This window comes from Meles meles, chromosome 16 (genome assembly GCF_922984935.1).
Source record: "Meles meles chromosome 16, mMelMel3.1 paternal haplotype, whole genome shotgun sequence".
Lineage (NCBI taxonomy): Eukaryota > Metazoa > Chordata > Mammalia > Carnivora > Mustelidae > Meles > Meles meles.
The window spans coordinates 26,777,686-26,796,973 of record NC_060081.1 but is presented as its reverse complement, the minus strand read 5'-3'; the positions used below and the strand labels follow the sequence as shown (position 1 = coordinate 26,796,973).

General features: G+C 41.7%; 1 protein-coding gene across 1 annotated transcript in view; it reads left to right on the top strand.

Annotated features, from left to right (window-relative positions):
- TMEM131 (transmembrane protein 131) overlaps window positions 1-19,288 on the top strand; it is a 232,751-nt gene that overhangs the window by 201,505 nt on the left and 11,958 nt on the right. The window contains exons 32-33 of the mRNA XM_045980652.1: window positions 4,329-4,504; window positions 15,222-15,343. Of these exons, the coding sequence (XP_045836608.1) occupies window positions 4,329-4,504; window positions 15,222-15,343 (298 nt within the window). The remainder of the gene's footprint in view (window positions 1-4,328; window positions 4,505-15,221; window positions 15,344-19,288) is intronic.

Sequence of the window (19,288 nt, the reverse complement as noted above, 5' to 3'; positions counted from 1 at the left end):
AGTGCTCGTAGCTGGATTATTTGATGAGGCTTAGAACTTTCTGTTGAGTCAGGATGCTAGAGCAGTAAGAGGCAGATGGTACTCTGCCACAAATGTTTAGCAGCCTGCCTTATGTCCCTGTATGCATAGGTCAGTCCCGAGGTACCCTGCAGATAGGGACAAACGGCTTTTGCCAATAAAGTTTTATATCCACTCAATTATTAGAAAAAATATACTTAATTGGGCTTTAAAGCAATGAAGAAATGGCACATGGGAAAGTCTGAAGTACTTGCAGCATGAACTGTTGAACTCAGAATCGTTTCTGTGAGCAAGCATCGCAGCCACCAGCTGGGCATAACTTCATGGGCAGCACGTTACCACAGCTGGGGTTCAGGCACGTGCATCTCCCTGGGCCTGGCTTTGTTGCCCTGCACAGATAACTGAGTTTTCCTACAGTTTGTGGCAGTCCTACGCAGAGCAAGTCTGTCCACAGCACTTTCCAGCAGCATTTGCTCACTTCGTGTCTCTGTGTCACATGTTGGCGATCCTCGCAATATTGCAACCTTTCTCACTATTACTAAATTTGGTTAGTAATCTGTGATCAGTGATTACAACTCACTGAAAGCTCAGATGATGGTTAGCATTTTTTAGTAATAAGGTATATACATTGGTTTTTTTGATATAATACTATTGCACACTTAATAGATGGCAGTATAGTGTAAAGATAACTTCCATATGCACTAGGAAACCACAAAATTAATTTGATTCACTTTATTGTCATGGTCTGGAACCGAACCTGCAATGTCTAGAGGTATTTCTGTACTGATGCTGATCTAGCCAAGATACAGCACATTTACATTACCATAATGATCCCTTCTCTGTGTGTCCTTTTCTAGCCACACCCACGTCCCTCCCACTCCTAACCCTTCCTTAGCCCCTGGCAGCCATTAATCTCCATTCCTGTAATATGGTATTTCAAGGATGTCCTGTATGTGGAATCACACAGTTTGCTGCGAAGACTGACTTTGGATTCAGTCCCCTTGATACGTTAGTCGTTAGTCGTGACAGAGTGAAATGGGATAAGCTTCTAGACTAGAGGCGGCAAGTCCCCGAGCAGATCACACTGTAGTCGTATTTCAGTGTTTACAAAGGCACAAAACCATCTTGTACAGCTTGGCAGACACTGGCTGAGCATTTGCTATGTGCTGGGCACCATGCAAGGCACTGAGGATGGAGAGATCAGTAAAGCTTATCACTGCCCTTCAGGTGTTTAAACTGTATGTGGAATATCACTGAGGGGGTAAGCGCTGCCCACGGTAGACAGGTAGCATCTTCAATCGAGTCTGCTTGGTGATGGTGGAAGTAGGCAGAGTGTGAGTAGCCTCAGGGACCGTTCATCCAGATGGTGGGGTGAAACCTGAGGAACCTGTCACTCATGTTGGGTATATCCCTTGGCCACTGCTGGAAACCTCAGTTTTTCTCAGCTGCTTCTCCTTCCAGTTTTACTGTCATTATTTAGAGGGGTTAGTTTTTATATAGCTTATACACCAGTTAAGGCATGGTTCCCTTAAGATGGGATATCCTGTGTCCTCCCCTGTGTATCGTGGTAATAAATGACTTATCTTTGAGAAGGCAGTTTCCCTCTGACTTCTGATTCCCACTTTCCAGTCTCCTCCTAGCAAAACATTTTAGACTGTCTTTCCCTAGAGCCCATTTGTAGCCCTAGCAAGCAGTTCCTAAGGAATAGAAGAGATCCTTGGGAACAAGCTTCCCTCAGAAATCCCGCACTAAGTGGCAAGAAGGACAAGCCACCCCCCATACATACAGCCTTGCAGGGCACATAGGCCAGTCATCGGGCTGAGCCAGTCCGAATTCTTATTAGTCCTTTGATGAAAGTGTGCTCTCTCCCTTCGCACCAACATTTGAAATTGGAAACAGAAGCAGCTGAAGAAACCATCCAGAACAGTGAAGTAGCTGCTAGCCTGGGCTGTTGGATTGATATAGTGGTGACTGTGTTGAGACCGTGACTAATGATTCTCAGCCTAGTTACACAGGAGAATCAGTTAAGGAGCTTAAATACTTACCTACACTAGGTCCCACACAGAACTGCTTCATCAGAACCTCAGAGTGGAGCCCAAACAAACCGATATTTGTTAAAAGCTCCCTAGGTTTCGGCTAAGGTACAGCAGATTAAGAATGATTGTTACAGACTGAAAACCCAAAAGAAACTTTTAGTATATATAACTCAGTTTGGGGCATCTCAGATTTGAATTGCTTATGTCAAATTAATTAAAGTCATCCCCCAGGGAGAATATAAAGGAGGAATAGAAGTTCCAAGGGCTGATCTTTAGGGAACACCAGCAAAGATGAAGCTGGCAAAAAACGTTGCCAAAAGAATCACAGTATCAGAAAAGGATAATGATGTCTGGTCTGGCAGGAGTGGGAAGAGGGATAGTCCTGTGTCCAGTCAAACTTGTAGAATGAGGAGTATTAGAGATCATTGGTACTGACAGTTAAAGAGAAGAAGTCCAAGGGCAGGACATTAAGAAATTTGTAAAAGATGGGGATTTGGAGATAAAAAGCTTCTTTCATGAAATAAGCTTTTTTTACCCAAATTTCCGGCTTAACTATTGGTTAAGTGTTTCTTTTTCTCCTTTATGTATCCTTATCTTCAAAATTTGAGCCAGTTTAAAAAAAAAAAATTACTCCTAATGCTTTCCTATTTAATTAAGCAGGTTTTGAGTTACTGTAAATACTGGTTATTTATACAACTAGTGCTTCTCACCCAGAGAATGTTCATAAGCATGACAGAATTGTTCATTGCATTAGGGTATCAATCTCAGGCACATGGGAAAGTCTGAAGTACTCGCAGCATGAACTGTTGAACTCAGAATCTGAGAAATCCAGGGGCTCTGAGGGCCAGAGCCAGACAGGCTCCTTCCCGTTTGCCATGGCAGAAAGGAGCTCCAGGCCGTCAGGGTGAAGCAGAAGCTGTTGTAATTAAACCAACTGGCCGGTCTTCTCCTAAAACAAAGGCTTCTCGATTTTTGAGATTTAATGTCCCAGTTGTAGTTTCAAGTTTATTACCTCCTGGAATTAGTGTGAAAGTAGATGACAAAATGTCATTCCTAAAATCCAGTCAGACCTTTACCTGTTCTTTTTCTAGATTAGGCCCACCAAAGGTTTCCTGTAAAGGGCCAAACAGTAAGTACGTGAGGCATGGTATGCCACATACGGTCTCTGTCATATATTCTTTGTTTCTTTTTTTTTTGATCACTTAAAAATGAAAAAAATCATTCTCACCTCACAAGCCATACAAAACAGGCTGCAAGGTAGATTCCTTCCAGGGCCACCGTTTGCCAACCCCTGTTCTAGACGCCAGAGTTGGATTTTCTGGCAAGGAGACATTAGGATTTAATTAGGATTTAAATAACTTGTTTAAGCTCCCATTATCAAAAGGCTGTATTTTCAAATGGCATGTAGACAGTGGGTGAGACTGTGGTTCATGTAGCTTCTGCAGTTTTAGGTGATTCCACAGGTTTTGGAGTCTGGCAATTTCTCTGCCGTTGTCTAACTCAGCTGGAACGGAAGCTGCAAGGGTTATGTCGTTGGGGCTGTTGTATTCCCAGGACATGGAGCTCTGCCTGGGAAGTAGTAGGCACTCAAATATGCTATGGGTTGGTTTCTCATTTGTCTTGGGAGCATCCATATCTTTTAAAATACTAAGCTCACTAGAACTCTGTTTCACTCCGTCCATATAGAACATTCCATGGTGTTTATGTGTCAGGCACTGCTCTGAGGGCTTTATGCAATTCCTTATTACAACCCCTATTGGAGGCCAAGGTCATGCACCTGGTTAGGGAGAGCCAGGATCTGGACTCAGCCAGCATGGCTCTGGCACCAGGCTTCTTAGCATCCCTCGGGTGATGCCCAAGGACATTTCATCCTGTGTCACCCTCAAGCTTCCAGCTCCAAAGAGATTGGAAAGGATCTCTGTTTTTCACTTCTGTCACTTTTCAAAGCCACATCGTCCTCAGGGGTATCAAAAAATATTCTAAAACAGACGTAGATTTGTCAAAACTACTCAGTTTGCCAAAAATCATTGAACTGTGCACTTAAAATGGGTTTATGTTATTGTACATAAATTGTGCCTCAATAAAATTGACTTTTACAACTATTCTCATCAAAGAAGTCAAGCACGATTTGGAAAGTTTTAATCAGAGAAGAAATAAAGTAGAGAAAGAAACCTTCACTAATGAGAGAGTCCAGCCTCTTGGAGAAAAGTTGTAGTGGCTATGTTTTCTGAGCTATTTGAAAAATCAAGAAGTTACTTTGATTTTTATCCCTAGGGAAAGGAAAACCTCTTCAGCGCAAGGTGAAACCACCTAAGAAGCAAGAGGAAAAGGAGAAAAAGGGAAAGGGAAAGCCACAGGAAGACGATCTGAAAGACTCCTTGGCTGATGACGACAGCTCCTCCACCACCACGGAGACCTCCAACCCAGACACAGAGCCTCTCCTCAAGGAGGTATGACAGTCTCCCATAAACAAATGAGAGAGGGAAGTGTCCCCTGCAGCACGTGAGACACTGTCTCATAAATCGGGCTTTATCTCTAATGTAGGCACATGTTCTGGCAATTCCTCCTCTGAGTGCATAGGCATGGCTGGACAGTCACTGGCTCTCGGGAAGCAGTCAGAGGCCCCACTTTGGAGGTCGTCATTTCCCTCTGACAGGAGCATTGGCAAGCATGTTGATAAAGTAAAGTAGTTAGAAATTGGACACACTGCTTGAAAGTCAGGGACTGTCTGGAATAGTAACTTCTCTGGCTCATGAAGTCAGTTTCAAATTTTAAGTATCAAAAGAGGATGAGAAGGAACTAGACCATTTTAATTATATGGGACTCTGTCTTACCACTGCTGGTACAGTGGGCATCAATAGCAGCTCACTCCTCCCACAGTTAGGGCAGGGGCTGTCGCAGAGAGGAAGGTGGCCCAGGGAAAGACCCCAGGCTTCAGCGGTCACCCAGAACTAGGGACTCTACTTGGCACACATTACCAGATCAAGAAAGCTGCCTCACTTCTCAAAGTCCTCAGCTCTCAGGGTTGTCACTAGTGTCAGATAATACTGCACAATGCCTGGTACTAAAGGTATTAGGTAAATGGAAGGTAAAGTTACTGTTGTGAACAGGTCTGAGATTGTATGTTACAAGTGCTATGCAGAAAAGTGAAGGCATAATTCTGTTTTGGCATTTTTATTTTTAGATAACTATATTGCAAATTTAATATGATCCTAATATAGGCCCGAATTTCGTTTTCAGTTTTAATCTAGTGACCTAAGGAATCATTTCTTAAAGATGTTTAATAGCATTATCTGCATGTTAATTTTTAAATGAAATTTACATGTGACTTATTTTTCTTGTCAGCTCCCTTCCCCTTTGGGTCTGTCACATTTGGTGGGGTGCTCTGAACCCCAGTCACACGTACGGTCCTGTACCCTCAGGACAGTGCATAGTCCTGGAGTTCTGTACTTTATTATAACCAAACAGATTCCTTCATAGAAGTAGAATGCTGTCTACTCGTCTTTGAGTGGAATCCCAGCGGTTTCAGTGATATGAATAAGCATTTGGAAAGCATTTTGGGCAGGCTTTCTTCACGTTTCCTCACTTCCTTTCCTGCCTTTCTGGCTTTTCTCCTAACGCTTCTCTCCAGCTGACCCCATCTGCCACCATTCTCTGTGCACCCCTGGCATCGTTCTCCCCTCTCTGCTCGCTTCCTCCCGCTCCTCCCATCTCCTTCCCCACCATTTGTTTCTTATAGACACAGTACAGACTCCATGTGGCCCCATTACCTCTGTCCTCCCTCCGGATTGGTTTTTAGTCGTCCTCCTCAGTGCTCTTGCATACAGTTTCTGTGCTTTTATTTCTTATTGACTGATCTGCTTGCCAGTTGTGTTTTCTTCCTAACTAGATAACAGACTTGACAGGTCACTATCCCACAGATGTGTTTTCAACCTTCCTCAGCCTATTCATTCAAAAAGGAAGGCTTGAGTGGAATATTACATGGCCATTAAAAGGGGATGAGCTCCTGCTATGTGACTGCATGGGTGGAAGATGTTATGCTAGGTAAAAAAAAAAAAATCAGACTGAGAAAGACAAATGCCACCTGCTTTCACACATTTGTGGAATGTAAAACACAAAACAAATGAATAAACAAAAAGCAGAATCAGACCCACAAATACAGAGAACAAACTGGTAGTGGCCAGAGGAGAGGTGGGAGGGGAAATGGGCAAAATGAGCGAGGGGGAGTGGGAGATACAGGCTTCCAGTTGTGATCTGAATAAGTCACAGGGATGGAAGGCACAGCATAGGGAATGTAGGCAATGATATCACGGCAGCATTGTGCAGTGATGATGTGAGCTACACTTGTGATGAGCGTAGCATAACATAGATGTTGAATCACTATGTCATACACTTGAAATTTGTCATATATGTGTCAGCTATACTCAGTCTTTTTTAAGACAAATTAAAATGAAAAAAAATTAGGTACTAAGCACCTGAGTGCTAACTTTGTGCATGGGAAACAACAGGACAAAAAGACCATCTCTTTATCCTCAGAGAGCTCATGGTGTACAAAGTGCTTGATGAGTCAGGTGTTCAAGAAATACTTCCTGAGAGGAGAGGAATCAAGATGGCGGAGAAGTAGCAGGCTGAGACTACATCAGGTAGCGGGATATCAGCTAGATAGCTAATCTAAACATTACAAACACCTACAAATCCAACGGGAGATTGAAGAGAAGAAGAACAGCAATTCTAGAAACAGAAAATCAACCACTTTCTGAAAGGTAGGACTGGCGGAGAAGTGAATCCAAAACGAAGGGAAGATAGACCTCGGTGGGAGAGGCCGGCTCCCGGCGAGCGGCGGAGCTACAGAGCACAAAATCAGGACTTTTTTTTTTTTAAGATTTTATTTATTTATTTGACAGAGATCACAAGTACGCAGAGAAGCAGGCAGAGAGAGGAGGAAGCAGGCTCTCCACGGAGCAGAGAGCCCGATGTGGGGCTCGATCCCAGGACCCTGGGACCATGACCTGAGCCGAAGGCAGAGGCTTTAACCCACTGAGCCACCAAGGCGCCCCCAAAATCAGGACTTTTAAAAGTCTGTTCCACTGAGGGACATTGCTCCAGAGACTAAACTGGGGTGAAGCCCACGCGGGGTCAGTGTGGCCCCAGGTCCCGCAGGGTCACAGAAGGATCGGGGGTGTCGGAGTGTCGCAGAGCTCACAGGTGTTAGAACGGAGAAGCCGGCTACAGAGACAGAGCCGAGGACTGAACTCTCAGCTCGGGGTTACCTTGAACTGGTCGCGGGCTGGGTGAGCTCGGAGCGCGGCTGGAGGCTGGGGATGCGGGAGTGATTGGGCGCTGTCCTCTGGGGGTGCACTAAGGAGTGGGGCCCCGGGCTCTCGGCTCCTCCGGGCCAGAGACTAGGAGGCCGCCATTTTCATCCCCGTCCTCTGGAACTCTACGGAAAGCGTTCAGGGAACAGAAGCTCCCAAAAGCGAACCCGAGTGGATTACTTAGTCCGGCCCCCGGTAAGGGCGGTGCAATTCCGCCTAGGGCAAAGTCACTTGAGAGTCACTACAACAGGCCCCTCCCCCCAGAAGATCAACAAAATATCCAGCCAGGACGAAGTTCATCTATCAAGGAAAGCAGGTTCAATACCTAAGACAGCAGCAGAATTCCAGAGGAGGAGAAAGCAAAGCACGGAACTCATGGCTTTCTCCCCATGATTCTTTAGTCTTGCGGTTAATTCAATTTTTTTTTTTCAATTTTTTTTCTTTCTTTTTTCTTCTTCTGCTAAATTTTTTAAAACTTTTACCCATTCCTTTTTTAACATTTTTTAACTAGTTTATCTAATATATATATATTTTTCTTTTTTATATTTATTTGTTTTCTTTTTAAAATTTCTTTTTTTTTCGGAACCTCTTTTTATCCCCTTTCTCCCCCCCACAATTTGGGTAAGGCACATTTTTCTGGGGTCTTTGCCACCCTTTTAGTATTTTACTTGCTCCTTCATATACTCTTATCTGGACAAAATGACAAGGCGGAAAATTCACCACAAAAAAAAGAACAAGAGGCAGTACTGAAGGCTAGGGACCTAATCAATACAGACATTGGTAATATGTCAGATCTAGAGTTCAGAATGACGATTCTGAAGGTTCTAGCCAGGCTCGAAAAAGGCATGGAAGATATTAGAGAAACCCTCTCTGGAGATATAAAAGCCCTTTCTGGAGAAATAAAAGAACTAAAATCTAACCAAGTTGAAATCAAAAAAGCTATTAATGAGGTGCAATCAAAAATGGAGGCTCTCACTGCTAGGATAAATGAGGCAGAAGAAAGAATTAGTGATATAGAAGACCAAATGACAGAGAATAAAGAAGCTGAGCAAAAGAGGGACAAACAGCTACTGGACCATGAGGGGAGAATTCGAGAGATAAGTGACACCATAAGACGAAACAACATTAGAATAATTGGGATTCCGGAAGAAGAATAAAGAGAGAGGGGAGCAGAAGGTCTATTGGAGAGAATTATTGGAGAGAATTTTCCTAATATGGCAAAGGGAACAAGCATCAAAATCCAGGAGGTGCAGAGAACCCCCCTCAAAGTCAACAAGAATAGGTCCACACCCCGTCACCTAATAGTAAAATTGACAAGTCTTAGTGACAAAGAGAAAATCCTGAAAGCAGCCCGAGAAAAGAAGTCTGTAACATACAATGGTAAAAATATTAGATTGGCAGCAGACCTATCCACAGAGACCTGGCAGGCCAGAAAGAGCAGGCATGATACATTCAAAGCACTAAATGAGAAAAACATGCAGCCAAGAATACTCTATCCAGCTAGGCTATCATTGAAAATAGAAGGAGAGATAAAAAGCTTCCAGGACAAACAAAAACTGAAAGAATTTGCAAACATCAAACCAGCTCTACAGGAAATATTGAAAGGGGTCCTCTAAGCAAAGAGAGAGCCTAAAAGTAATAGATCAGAAAGGTACAGACACAATATACAGTTAACAGTCACCTTACAGGCAATACAATGGCACTAAATTCATATCTCTCAATAGTTACCCTGAATGTTAATGGGCTAAATGCCCCAATCAAAAGACACAGGGTATCAGAATGGATAAAAAAACAAAACCCATCAGTATGTTGCCTACAAGAAACTCATTTTAGACGCGAAGACACCTCCAGATTTAAAGTGAGGGGGTGGAAAACAATTTACCCTGCTAATGGGCATCTGAAGAAAGCTGGGGTGGCAATCCTTATATCAGATCAATTAGATTTTAAGCCAAAGACTATAATAAGTGATGAGGAAGGACACTATATCCTACTCAAAGGGTCTGTCCAACAAGAAGATCTAACAATTTTAATTATCTATGCCCCTAACATGGGAGCAGCCAACTCTATAAACCAATTAATAACAAAACCAAAGAAACACATCAATAATAATACAGTAATAGGGGACTTTAACACTCCCCTCACTGAAATGGACAGATCATCCAAGCCAAAGATCAACAGGGAAATAAAAGCCTTAAATGACACACTGGACCAGATGGACATCACAGATATATTCAGAACATTTCATCCCAAAGCAACAGAATACACACTCTTCTCTAGTGCACATGAAACATTCTCCAAAATAGATCACATCCTGGGTCCTAAATCAGGTCTCAACCGGTATCAAAAGATTGGGATCATTCCCTGCATATTTTCAGACCACAATGCTCTGAAGCTAGAACTCGATCACAAGAGGAAATTTGGAAAGAACCCAAATACATGGAGACTAAACAGCATCCTTCTAAAGAATGAATGGGTCAACCAGAAATTAAAGAAGGATTGAAAAAATTCATGGAAACAAATGATAATGAAAACACAACGGTTCAAAATCTGTGGGACACAGCAAAGGCAGTCCTGGAGGAAAATATATAGCGGTACAAGCCTTTCTCAAGAAACAAGAAAGGGCTCAAGTACACAACCTAACCCTACACCTAAAGGAGCTGGAGAAAGAACAAGAAAGAAACCCTAAACCCAGCAGGAGAAGAGAAATCATAAAGATCAGAGCAGAAATCAATGAAATAGAAACCAAAAAAACAATAGAAAAAATCAATGAAACTAGGAGCTGGTTCTTTGAAAGAATCAGTAAGACTGATAAACCCCTGGCCAGACTTATCAAAAAGAAAAGAGAAATGACCCAAATAAATAAAATCATGAATGAAAGAGGAGAGATCACAACTAACATCAAATAAATACAGACAATTATAAGAACATACTATGAGCAACTCTACACCAACAAATTTGATAATCTGGAAGAAATGGATGCATTCCTAGAGACATATGAACTACCACAACTGAACCAGGAAGAGATAGAAAACCTGAACAGGCCCATAACCAGTAAGGAGATTGAAACAGTCATCAAAAATCTCCAAACAAACAAAAGCCCAGGGCCAGATGGCTTCTCAAGGGGAACTCTACCAAACATTTAAAGAAGAACTAATTCCTATTCTGAGACTGTTCCAAAAAATAGAAATGTAAGGAAAACTTCCAAACTCATTTTATGAGGCCAGCATCACCTTGATCCCAAAACCAGACAAGGATCCCACCAAAAAAGAGAACTACAGACCAATATCCTTGATGAACACAGATGCAAAAATTCTCACCAAAATACTAGCCAATAGGATTCAACAGTACATTAAAAGGATTATTCACCACGATCAAGTGGGATTTATTCCAGGGCTGCAGGGTTGGTTCAACATCCGCAAATCAATCAATGTGATAGAACACATTAATAAAAGAAAGAACAAGAACCATATGATACTCTCAATAGATGCTGAAAAAGCATTTGACAAAGTACAGCATCCCTTCCTGATCAAAACTCTTCAGAGTGTAGGGATAGAGGTCACATACCTCAGTATTATCAAAGCCATCTATGAAAACCCACCGCAAATATCATTCTCAATGGAGAAAAACTGAAAGCTTTTCCGCTAAGGTCAGGACCACGGGTGGGATGTCCATTATCACCACTGCTATTCAACATAGTACTAGAAGTCCTAGTCTCAGCAATCAGACAACAAAAGGAAATTAAAGGAATCCAAATCAGCAAAGAAGAAGTCAAACTATCACTCTTCGCAGATGATATGATACTATATGTGGAAAACCCAAAAGACTTCACTCCAAAACTGCTAGAACTTGTACAGGAATTCAGTAAAGTGTCAGGATATAAAATCAATGCACAGAAATCAGTTGCATTTCTAGACAGGAAACAACATGTGTTGGAGAGGTTGTGGAGAAAGGGGAACCCTCTTACACTGTTGGTGGGAATGCAAGTTGGTGCAGCCACTTTGGAGAACAGTGTGGAGATTCCTCAAGAAATTAAAAATAGAGCTTCCCTATGACCCTGCAATTGCACTGCTGGGTATTTACACCAAAGATACAGATGTAGTGCAAAGAAGAGCCATCTTTACCCCAATGTTTATAGCAGCAATGGCCACAGTCGCCAAACTGTGGAAAGAACCAAGATGCCCTTCAAAAGACAAATGGATAGGGAAGATGTGGTACATATACACATTGGAGTATTATGCCTCCATCAGAAGGGATGAATACCCAACTTTTGTAGCGACATGGACGGGACTGAAAGAGATTATACTGAGCGAAATAAGTCGGGCAGAGAGAGTCAAGTATCATATGGTTTCACTTATTTGTGGAGCATAACAAAGAACATGGAAGACATGGGGAGATGGAGAGGAGAAGGGAGTTGTGGGAAATTGGAAGGGGAGATGAACCATGAAAGACTATGGACTCTGAAAAACAACCTGAGGGTTTTGAAGGGGCGGAGGGGGGGGGGAGGTTGGGGAACCAGGTGGAGGGTAATAGAGAGGGCAGGTATTGCATGGAGCACTGAGTGGTGCAAAAACAATGAGTACTGTTATGCTGAAAATAAATAAATTAATTAATTAATAGAAAGAAATCCGTTGCATTTCTGTACACCAACAACAAGACAGAAAAAAGAGAAATGAAGGAGTCAATCCCATTTACAATTGCATCCAAAACTATAAGATACTTAGGAATAAACCTAACCAAAGAGGCTAAGAATCTATATGCAGAAAACTATAAAGTACTCATGAAAGAAATTGAGGAAGACACAAAGAAATGGAAAAATGTTCCATGCTCTGGATTGGAAGAATAAATATTATGAAAATGTCTATGCTATCTAAAGCAATCTACACATTTAATGCAGTCCCTATCAAAATACCACCCATTTTTTTCAAGAAATGGAACAAATAATCCTGAAATTTATATGGAACCAGAAAAGACCTCGAATAGCCAAAGGAATATTGAAAAACAAAGCCAAAGTTGGTGGCATCACAATTCCGGACTTCAAGCTCTATTACAAACCTGTCATCATCAAGACAGCATGGTACTGGCACAAAAACAGACACATAGATCAATGGAACAGAATAGAGAGCCCAGAAATAGACCCTCAACTCTATGGTCAACTAATCTTTGACAAAGCAGGGAAGAATGTCCAATGGAAAAAAGACAGCCTCTTCAATAAATGGTGCTGGGAAAATTGGACAGCCACATGCAGAAAAATGAAATTGGACCACTTCCTTATACCACACACGAAAATAGACTCATAATGGATGAAGGACCTCAATGTGAGAAAGGAATCCATCAAAATCCTTGAGAACACAGGCAGCAACCTCTTTGATCTCAGCCGCAGCAACATCTTCCTAGGAACATCGGCAAAGGCAAGGGAAGCAAGGGCAAAAATGAACTATTGGGATTTCATCAAGATCAAAAGCTTTTGCACGGCAAAGGAAACAGTTAACAAAACCAAAAGACAACTGACAGAATGGGAGAAGATATATGCAAACAATATATCAGATAAAGGGCTAGTGTCCAAAATCTATAAGGAACTTAGCAAACTCAACACCCAAAGAACAAACAATCCAATCAAGAAATGGGCAGAGGACATAAACAGACATTTCTGCAAAGAAGACATCCAGATGGCCCACAGACACATGAAAAAGTGCTCCACATCACTCGACACCAGGGAAATAATAATCAAAACCACAATGAGATATCACCTCATACCAGTCAGAATGGCTAAAATTAACAAGTCAGGAAATGACAGATGCTGGCGAGGATGCGGAGAAAGGGGAACCCTCCTACACTGTTGGTGGGAATGCAGGCTGGTGCAACCACTCTGGAAAACTGCATTGAGGTTCCTCAAAATGTTGAAAATAGAACTACCCTATGACCTAGCAATTGCACTACTGGGTATTTACCCTAAAGATATAAACGTAGTGATCCGAAGGGGAACGTGCACCCGAATATTTATAGCAGCAATGTCTACAATAGCCAAACTATGGAAAGAACCTAGATGTCCATCAACAGATGAATGGATAAAGAAGATGTGGTATATATACACAATGGAATACTATTCAGCCATCAAAAGAAGTGAAATCTTGCAATTTGCGACGACGTGAATGGAACTAGAGGGTATCATGCTTAGTGAAATAAGTCAATCGGAGAAAGACAACTATCATATGATCTCCATGATATGAGGACGTGGAGATGCAACATGGGGGGGTTAGGGAGATAGAAGAATAAATGAAACAAGATGGGATTGGGAGGGAGACAAACCATAAGTGTCTCTTAATCTCACAGAACAAACTGAGGGTTGCTGTGGGGGAGGGGGGTTTTGGACATTGGGGAGGGTATGTGCTATGGTGAGTGTTGTGAAGTGTGTAAACCTGGCAATCTCAGACCTGTACCCTTGGGGATAAAAATACATTATATGTTTTTTAAAAAATAAATTAAAAATTAAAAAAAAATACTTCTTGAATAATTCAGGATAGTCTTAAAAGGTATGTGGGCAAGAGGGTGGGTTAGCCCTTTCTCTGGTTATTTACTCCTGACAGTTAAACAGATTGATCTAATGCGACCTGTTAAAACCCAGGGTGGCTTAATGACCATAAACAGTGAAGCTGGGTAGCATTTCATTGACCCGTACCAGTAACTCCTGTACCCACAGCTGTGCCGCTTGACTGAGCCTATCCTTCCCCTTTCTGTCCCCCGATTAGCCTCAGTATTTCCCTGCACACCGTGTTGCTCCAGCTTTGTGGGGTGAAGAACCAGGGTGTTGTTTCTTTCTAGTCTGTCATGTGGGTGGTCCTATAGCACATAGGTAGTACATACCCATGCCACATGGGACTCCCCAATGAGTTCAATAAGACCTGAGCATATCTGTGCCTTGTTTGGGAGGCCAGGCCACTGGTCTCATGCTTGGATGCCACAACGGTGTGGACTCACTATAAACATGCCTAAGTGTGGCTTCTGTACTTACCCAGTTAGGGACCGGAAACCGCAGTAGGCAGACCAGTGACACAGCACAGCTGTAAGGTACAGCTTAGGTGTGGCCTTCTCCATGCAGGCTCCACACTCAGGCCAGGTAAGACAGCCCTTCTTTGCTGTGGTCAGAGCCCGTGAACAGCCCTCCACGGGGGTACAAGTATCCAACCGTCATATGTGTCTGCCTCCTGCTAGACTTCACAGTCCTTGGGGAGAGGGTCTCGGCCCCTGGAAGCCCCCATTGCCCAGCACCAAGTGGGTGACCAGTAAGTGTTGGTTGAGTAAGTGAATAAATAATGAAGCCCCTCTCGTTGATGGTGAAAGGTTAGCATTAAACCCACTGTAACACTTGCATGCTCACGGTGTTGCTTGTGAACACTTGGTGAACAGGTGTGAATGTGTATTGCTGCCTGCACTGCTTTCTTGCCCCAGATTTTACCTGTACTTAGGATTAGCAACATTGCCGGAAGTGTAGGACTTTATATTGTACTCCAAGCTGACTTTTCTTGTAAAAGAGCAAGATTTTACACACCCACCCCTGTGCTTAAAAATGAGAAGCTACCAATTTGCCCCTACCACTGCCACCACCCACCCCAGGCAGAACATGAGTATAAATAAAAACATTCTTTGTAATTCAGGCTCTCCAAAACATAATTACAATAAAGCAAAGGCTAAAAAAACTGACAGAACTACAATAAAGATAGGAAAAGTTTATTCTTTTTATACATATAACGTGTTGTATCTGCTGCCTCTTTGATTTTGTGTCTCTGCCTTATATAGGGCTGTATCACTCATTTTTATTAATCCTTCATAGCAATTAAGTGTACGTTTTTTACAGGATACAGAAAAGCAAAAGGGAAAACAAGCCATGCCTGAAAAACAGGAAAATGAAATGTCTCAAGTGAAGCAAAAAAGCAAAAAACCCTTAAAGAAAGAAATCCCAACAGATGTGAAACCCAGGTAAGAAAAATAAATGTATGCAGAGAAATCAGGTATACCTAAGAAATGACTGGTGAATCAGGTCATGTTTTTGTGGTGGGTTGGTTACTGTGGGGTTTCTGCAGCAAAAGCCACAGCTACATCATGCTCCTCTCAGGGTTTTTCTAATGCCTGGTGTTGATTGAGGACCACATGCTGCTGATATCAGACATGGAAAAGGCAGAGTTAAGGACTTGTTCTGAAAATTTAGGATGAAATTTTAGGTTGGTAATTCGTTCCCAGGCAGAGAGCCATTTCAGCTCCGTATAAAGGTGACCTTGGTGGTTTAACCACAGATAGGAGCACAACTTTCTCAAAAAGAGCTCTGAGTCTCTTCACTAACCCAAAGCTGCAATTGGGTTCTAGAATTCTGTGCCATAAAACTTGAAAGAATTTATTCTTACCTGAAAAACGCTCAGGCAACGGGCACCTGGGTGGCTCAGTCCGTCAAACGTCTGACTCTCGGTTTCAGCTCAGGTCATAATCTCAGGGTCCTGGGATCAAGCCCCAGGTCGGGCTCTGCGCTCAGCGGAAGTCTGCTGAAGATTCTCTCCCTCTCACCGATAAAATAAATAAACTTAGGGCAGATATCCCCTATCAGACAAGAATTAACTATGAAATAACTCCATTCCAGTCACCATGGAACAGGATTCTGGTGGGCCCCACAGGGAAGGCTTGCTGCAGAATGTTTCCTCAAGTGAATGAAGGAGTTGAACTAGTAGGTCATTATTAACTAAGGTTACTTTCACTAAACCTTAGATCTACCGAATAAGCTAAGTTTAGTTTTAGCATTGTTCATGCCCTTCATAGTTGATCGTACAAAATGGCCATTAGCATGGAAGCTGATACTTACCTTCTTGTGTGATAAGTGAGCATTGACCTAGGAGGTTGAGAGAATTGGGTATAAATTACTAAAGGAAAGCACTGTTATCATTAGAATTGGCCTTACATTTTGGGAAGATCTATTCTTTGATTCTGGGAATAATACGTGAGCTTTCCAGAAACACCAATAAACTGGACTCTTTTCCCTAGAAGGGCCTAACTCAGGCACAGGCAGTCTCCTCCACAGAATCAACAGCTCCTAAAAATTAGGTGTTAATGCTAGTGAATTGAAAGCTCGTCTCTGAATTTATGAAATAATACAGCATATGGCAGTCATTAATTACTAATGGAATATTTAGACCTAAAATTCACTCTTATGTGCAAATTGTTATTGGATCCAGTCCCACAGTTTGTTGAGATCTGATCCAGCTGGAAGCAATGGTTGACACACTTGGACTCTCCTGAGAGAATCAACCAGAGGCACTAATTAGTGCTAACAACATTCTGGCATCCCAGGACTGGAACAACACTCTAGTGATTAGGGATTATCCTTCTAGGCCTTTTAAAGCAGGCTTAGGTGATTGATAAGATCTTCTTAAGTAAATGGGGCTAAAAATACAGATTATGAAAAACCATAGTTTTCATGGAAATCTTGTAAGAATAGAAAATCATGCTATAATTCTTAGCACGGATTTAAAAACCAACCTTCTAAAAATTATCATAACAAAATCATTCCATAGGTGGTTTTTCCAAATCTGCATGATTAGCCTTGATGTGTGAGCTGTCAGACATAATTTTTTAAACAGATAGTACATGTTAATTTTTACCTTCATCCCTTTTCCACTGACTTCTGTTATATTCCAAATTTTTATGAGATAAATTGACCGTTAGCAGAATTACAGGTGATTTTACCCATTCTGCATTGTGTGTTAGCCTTGATGCCTGAGCTCAGAGACATGGTATTTTAGACAAATACTACATGTTAATTTTTACCTTCATCCCTTTTCCTCTTCTACAGTATTCTTTTTTTATAAAATCAGTTGACCATTAGTAGATTTGATTTTGAAAATTTTATAAAAGATTTCACTTGAATGCTACTAATTTTATAAGGACTTTGAGTTAAAAGAAAGCTCCAGGAGTCCATTCTCTACCGGCCATTCTCTACTGGCTCTCCATCAAGGGACAGTTACAAGGATAACTCATGTCCTCTTGGTGCATAGTTAAGAGAAAAATCGTTACCAGCAAAACAGTTTAAGCAGTGTTCTCTGAATTGTCTTTCTAAATTGTCTTTTGTAACTGAAGAAATCCATATGCAACCATATTCTTCTAATCTCTTTAAACTCACCAATTTTATTTTGTGGTTTTCCAAACTCAGGGATAAATCTATTAAAAGAGTCAAAATTCATTAGTACATCACTCAGATATGGAGTTACACAAAGACTGGTTTTTGTTTTTGTTTTCACAAAGAATAGACCAAATATTCTTTATATGCTAATTTAATTTAAATTTTAAAAATGTATTATTATTCAGAAATAGAATTCAGTGATTCATCAGTCTCATATAATACCCAGTGCCCACCCTAATGTCCATCACGCAGTTACCCCATCCCCTCACCAGCAACCCTCAGTTTGTTTACTAAGAGTCTCTTATGGTTTGACTCCCTCTGATTTTGTCTTGTTTTCTTTTTCCCTCTCTTCCCCTGTGATCTTCTGTTTTGTTTCTTAAATTCCACGTATCCATGAGATCATACAAAGACTGGCTTTTTTAATAACCAGAAATGTGGCCTCTCTGAATAGAGCCGTTCCCTGTCTACACTGAGTTTATGACGGTAAAGGCCTTGCTCTGTCACCCAGGTAAAATCACTGCCAGTCCTTATGTTAGTGATACCCAAAACTCCTGTCACTCAGAAATTATGTCAGTGTGTTACTCTGTGATTCCATGATCTGCAGGGTATAGGTGCACTCTTAAAAAGAGATACCATTAATAAGGCATATATGTATTATCACCTTCTTTTGAAAGCTTTATATGATTGGGAATAAATGTTCCTTCTATCAGTCAACCAAAACGCTGATAGTCAGTATTAGTGGGATGTTCTGTTATCTCTAAGCTACAAGACCCAATCCTGAAATGTTGAGGAATCTGTTTTCTTATAAATAGGTGGTGATAAAGCCAGAGCACTGCTCAGTCATGGTCTCTGCCTGTGCAGCCACCTCCCACTATACTCCCTCAAGTTCGCTTCAAAAAATCATTTCCTGGGAGTGGGGAGCATGCTGTTGCAATGGCAGAGAGCCAGTCAGTCCATCTTGGCCAGCTTCGACACCATAGAAGTAAGTGGACCCGTAGACTTCCAAAAGACTGTATTTCGGTCCAAGAGGCCAGGAAATGAGAGTTTCAGCCCAGGCACAGTGGAACCAAGCCTGGCTTAGGAAAGCAGCTATCCATTCATCCTTTTGTTGTCTATTTATTTATCAACACTTTATACGACTTAAATGTAATAATCTAAAATGAGGGTGTGGGGGGGAGCCTTCACAGAATAATTGTCCTCTTTACTACTCTGCTGTAATAGCTCACTCAGCTCAGGGCCGTGGGCACCGCATTTCACATACTGGCCTCCAGACCCGTGAGCACTGGGAAAACCCTGACCTTGGCTTCAGCTCTCTACCTTCCCCCTTCACCAGACAGCGGCACAGACCATATTACAGAGCAAAAATCAAGCCTGGCATCTGAACCACCTTATGGTTTTTCCCTTTTAGAAAGAATCATTTAAATTAAGTAGGCTCCCTGGTGATTCACAGACCTGTACCCCTGGGGCTAATAATACATTTTATGTTAATTAAAAAAATAAAAAATTATAAATAAAGTAGGCTCTTACCTATTTTACTCAGAAGCCTTTAAAAAGGTTTCTTGATAAAGATCATTTAGCTTAATTTTGGAAAGTATGAATCAGCAAAAATAAAATAGTTGTCTGACATCTTTTTTCTTAAGAAACCAACTAATTTTACAGTGGCACAGAGTTAGGCTTTGTATAAATAGCCCCTAACCCCCATACTTATAAATGACTTACCTAAAAATAATTCCCACACGCCCACCTCTGCCACCAGCACC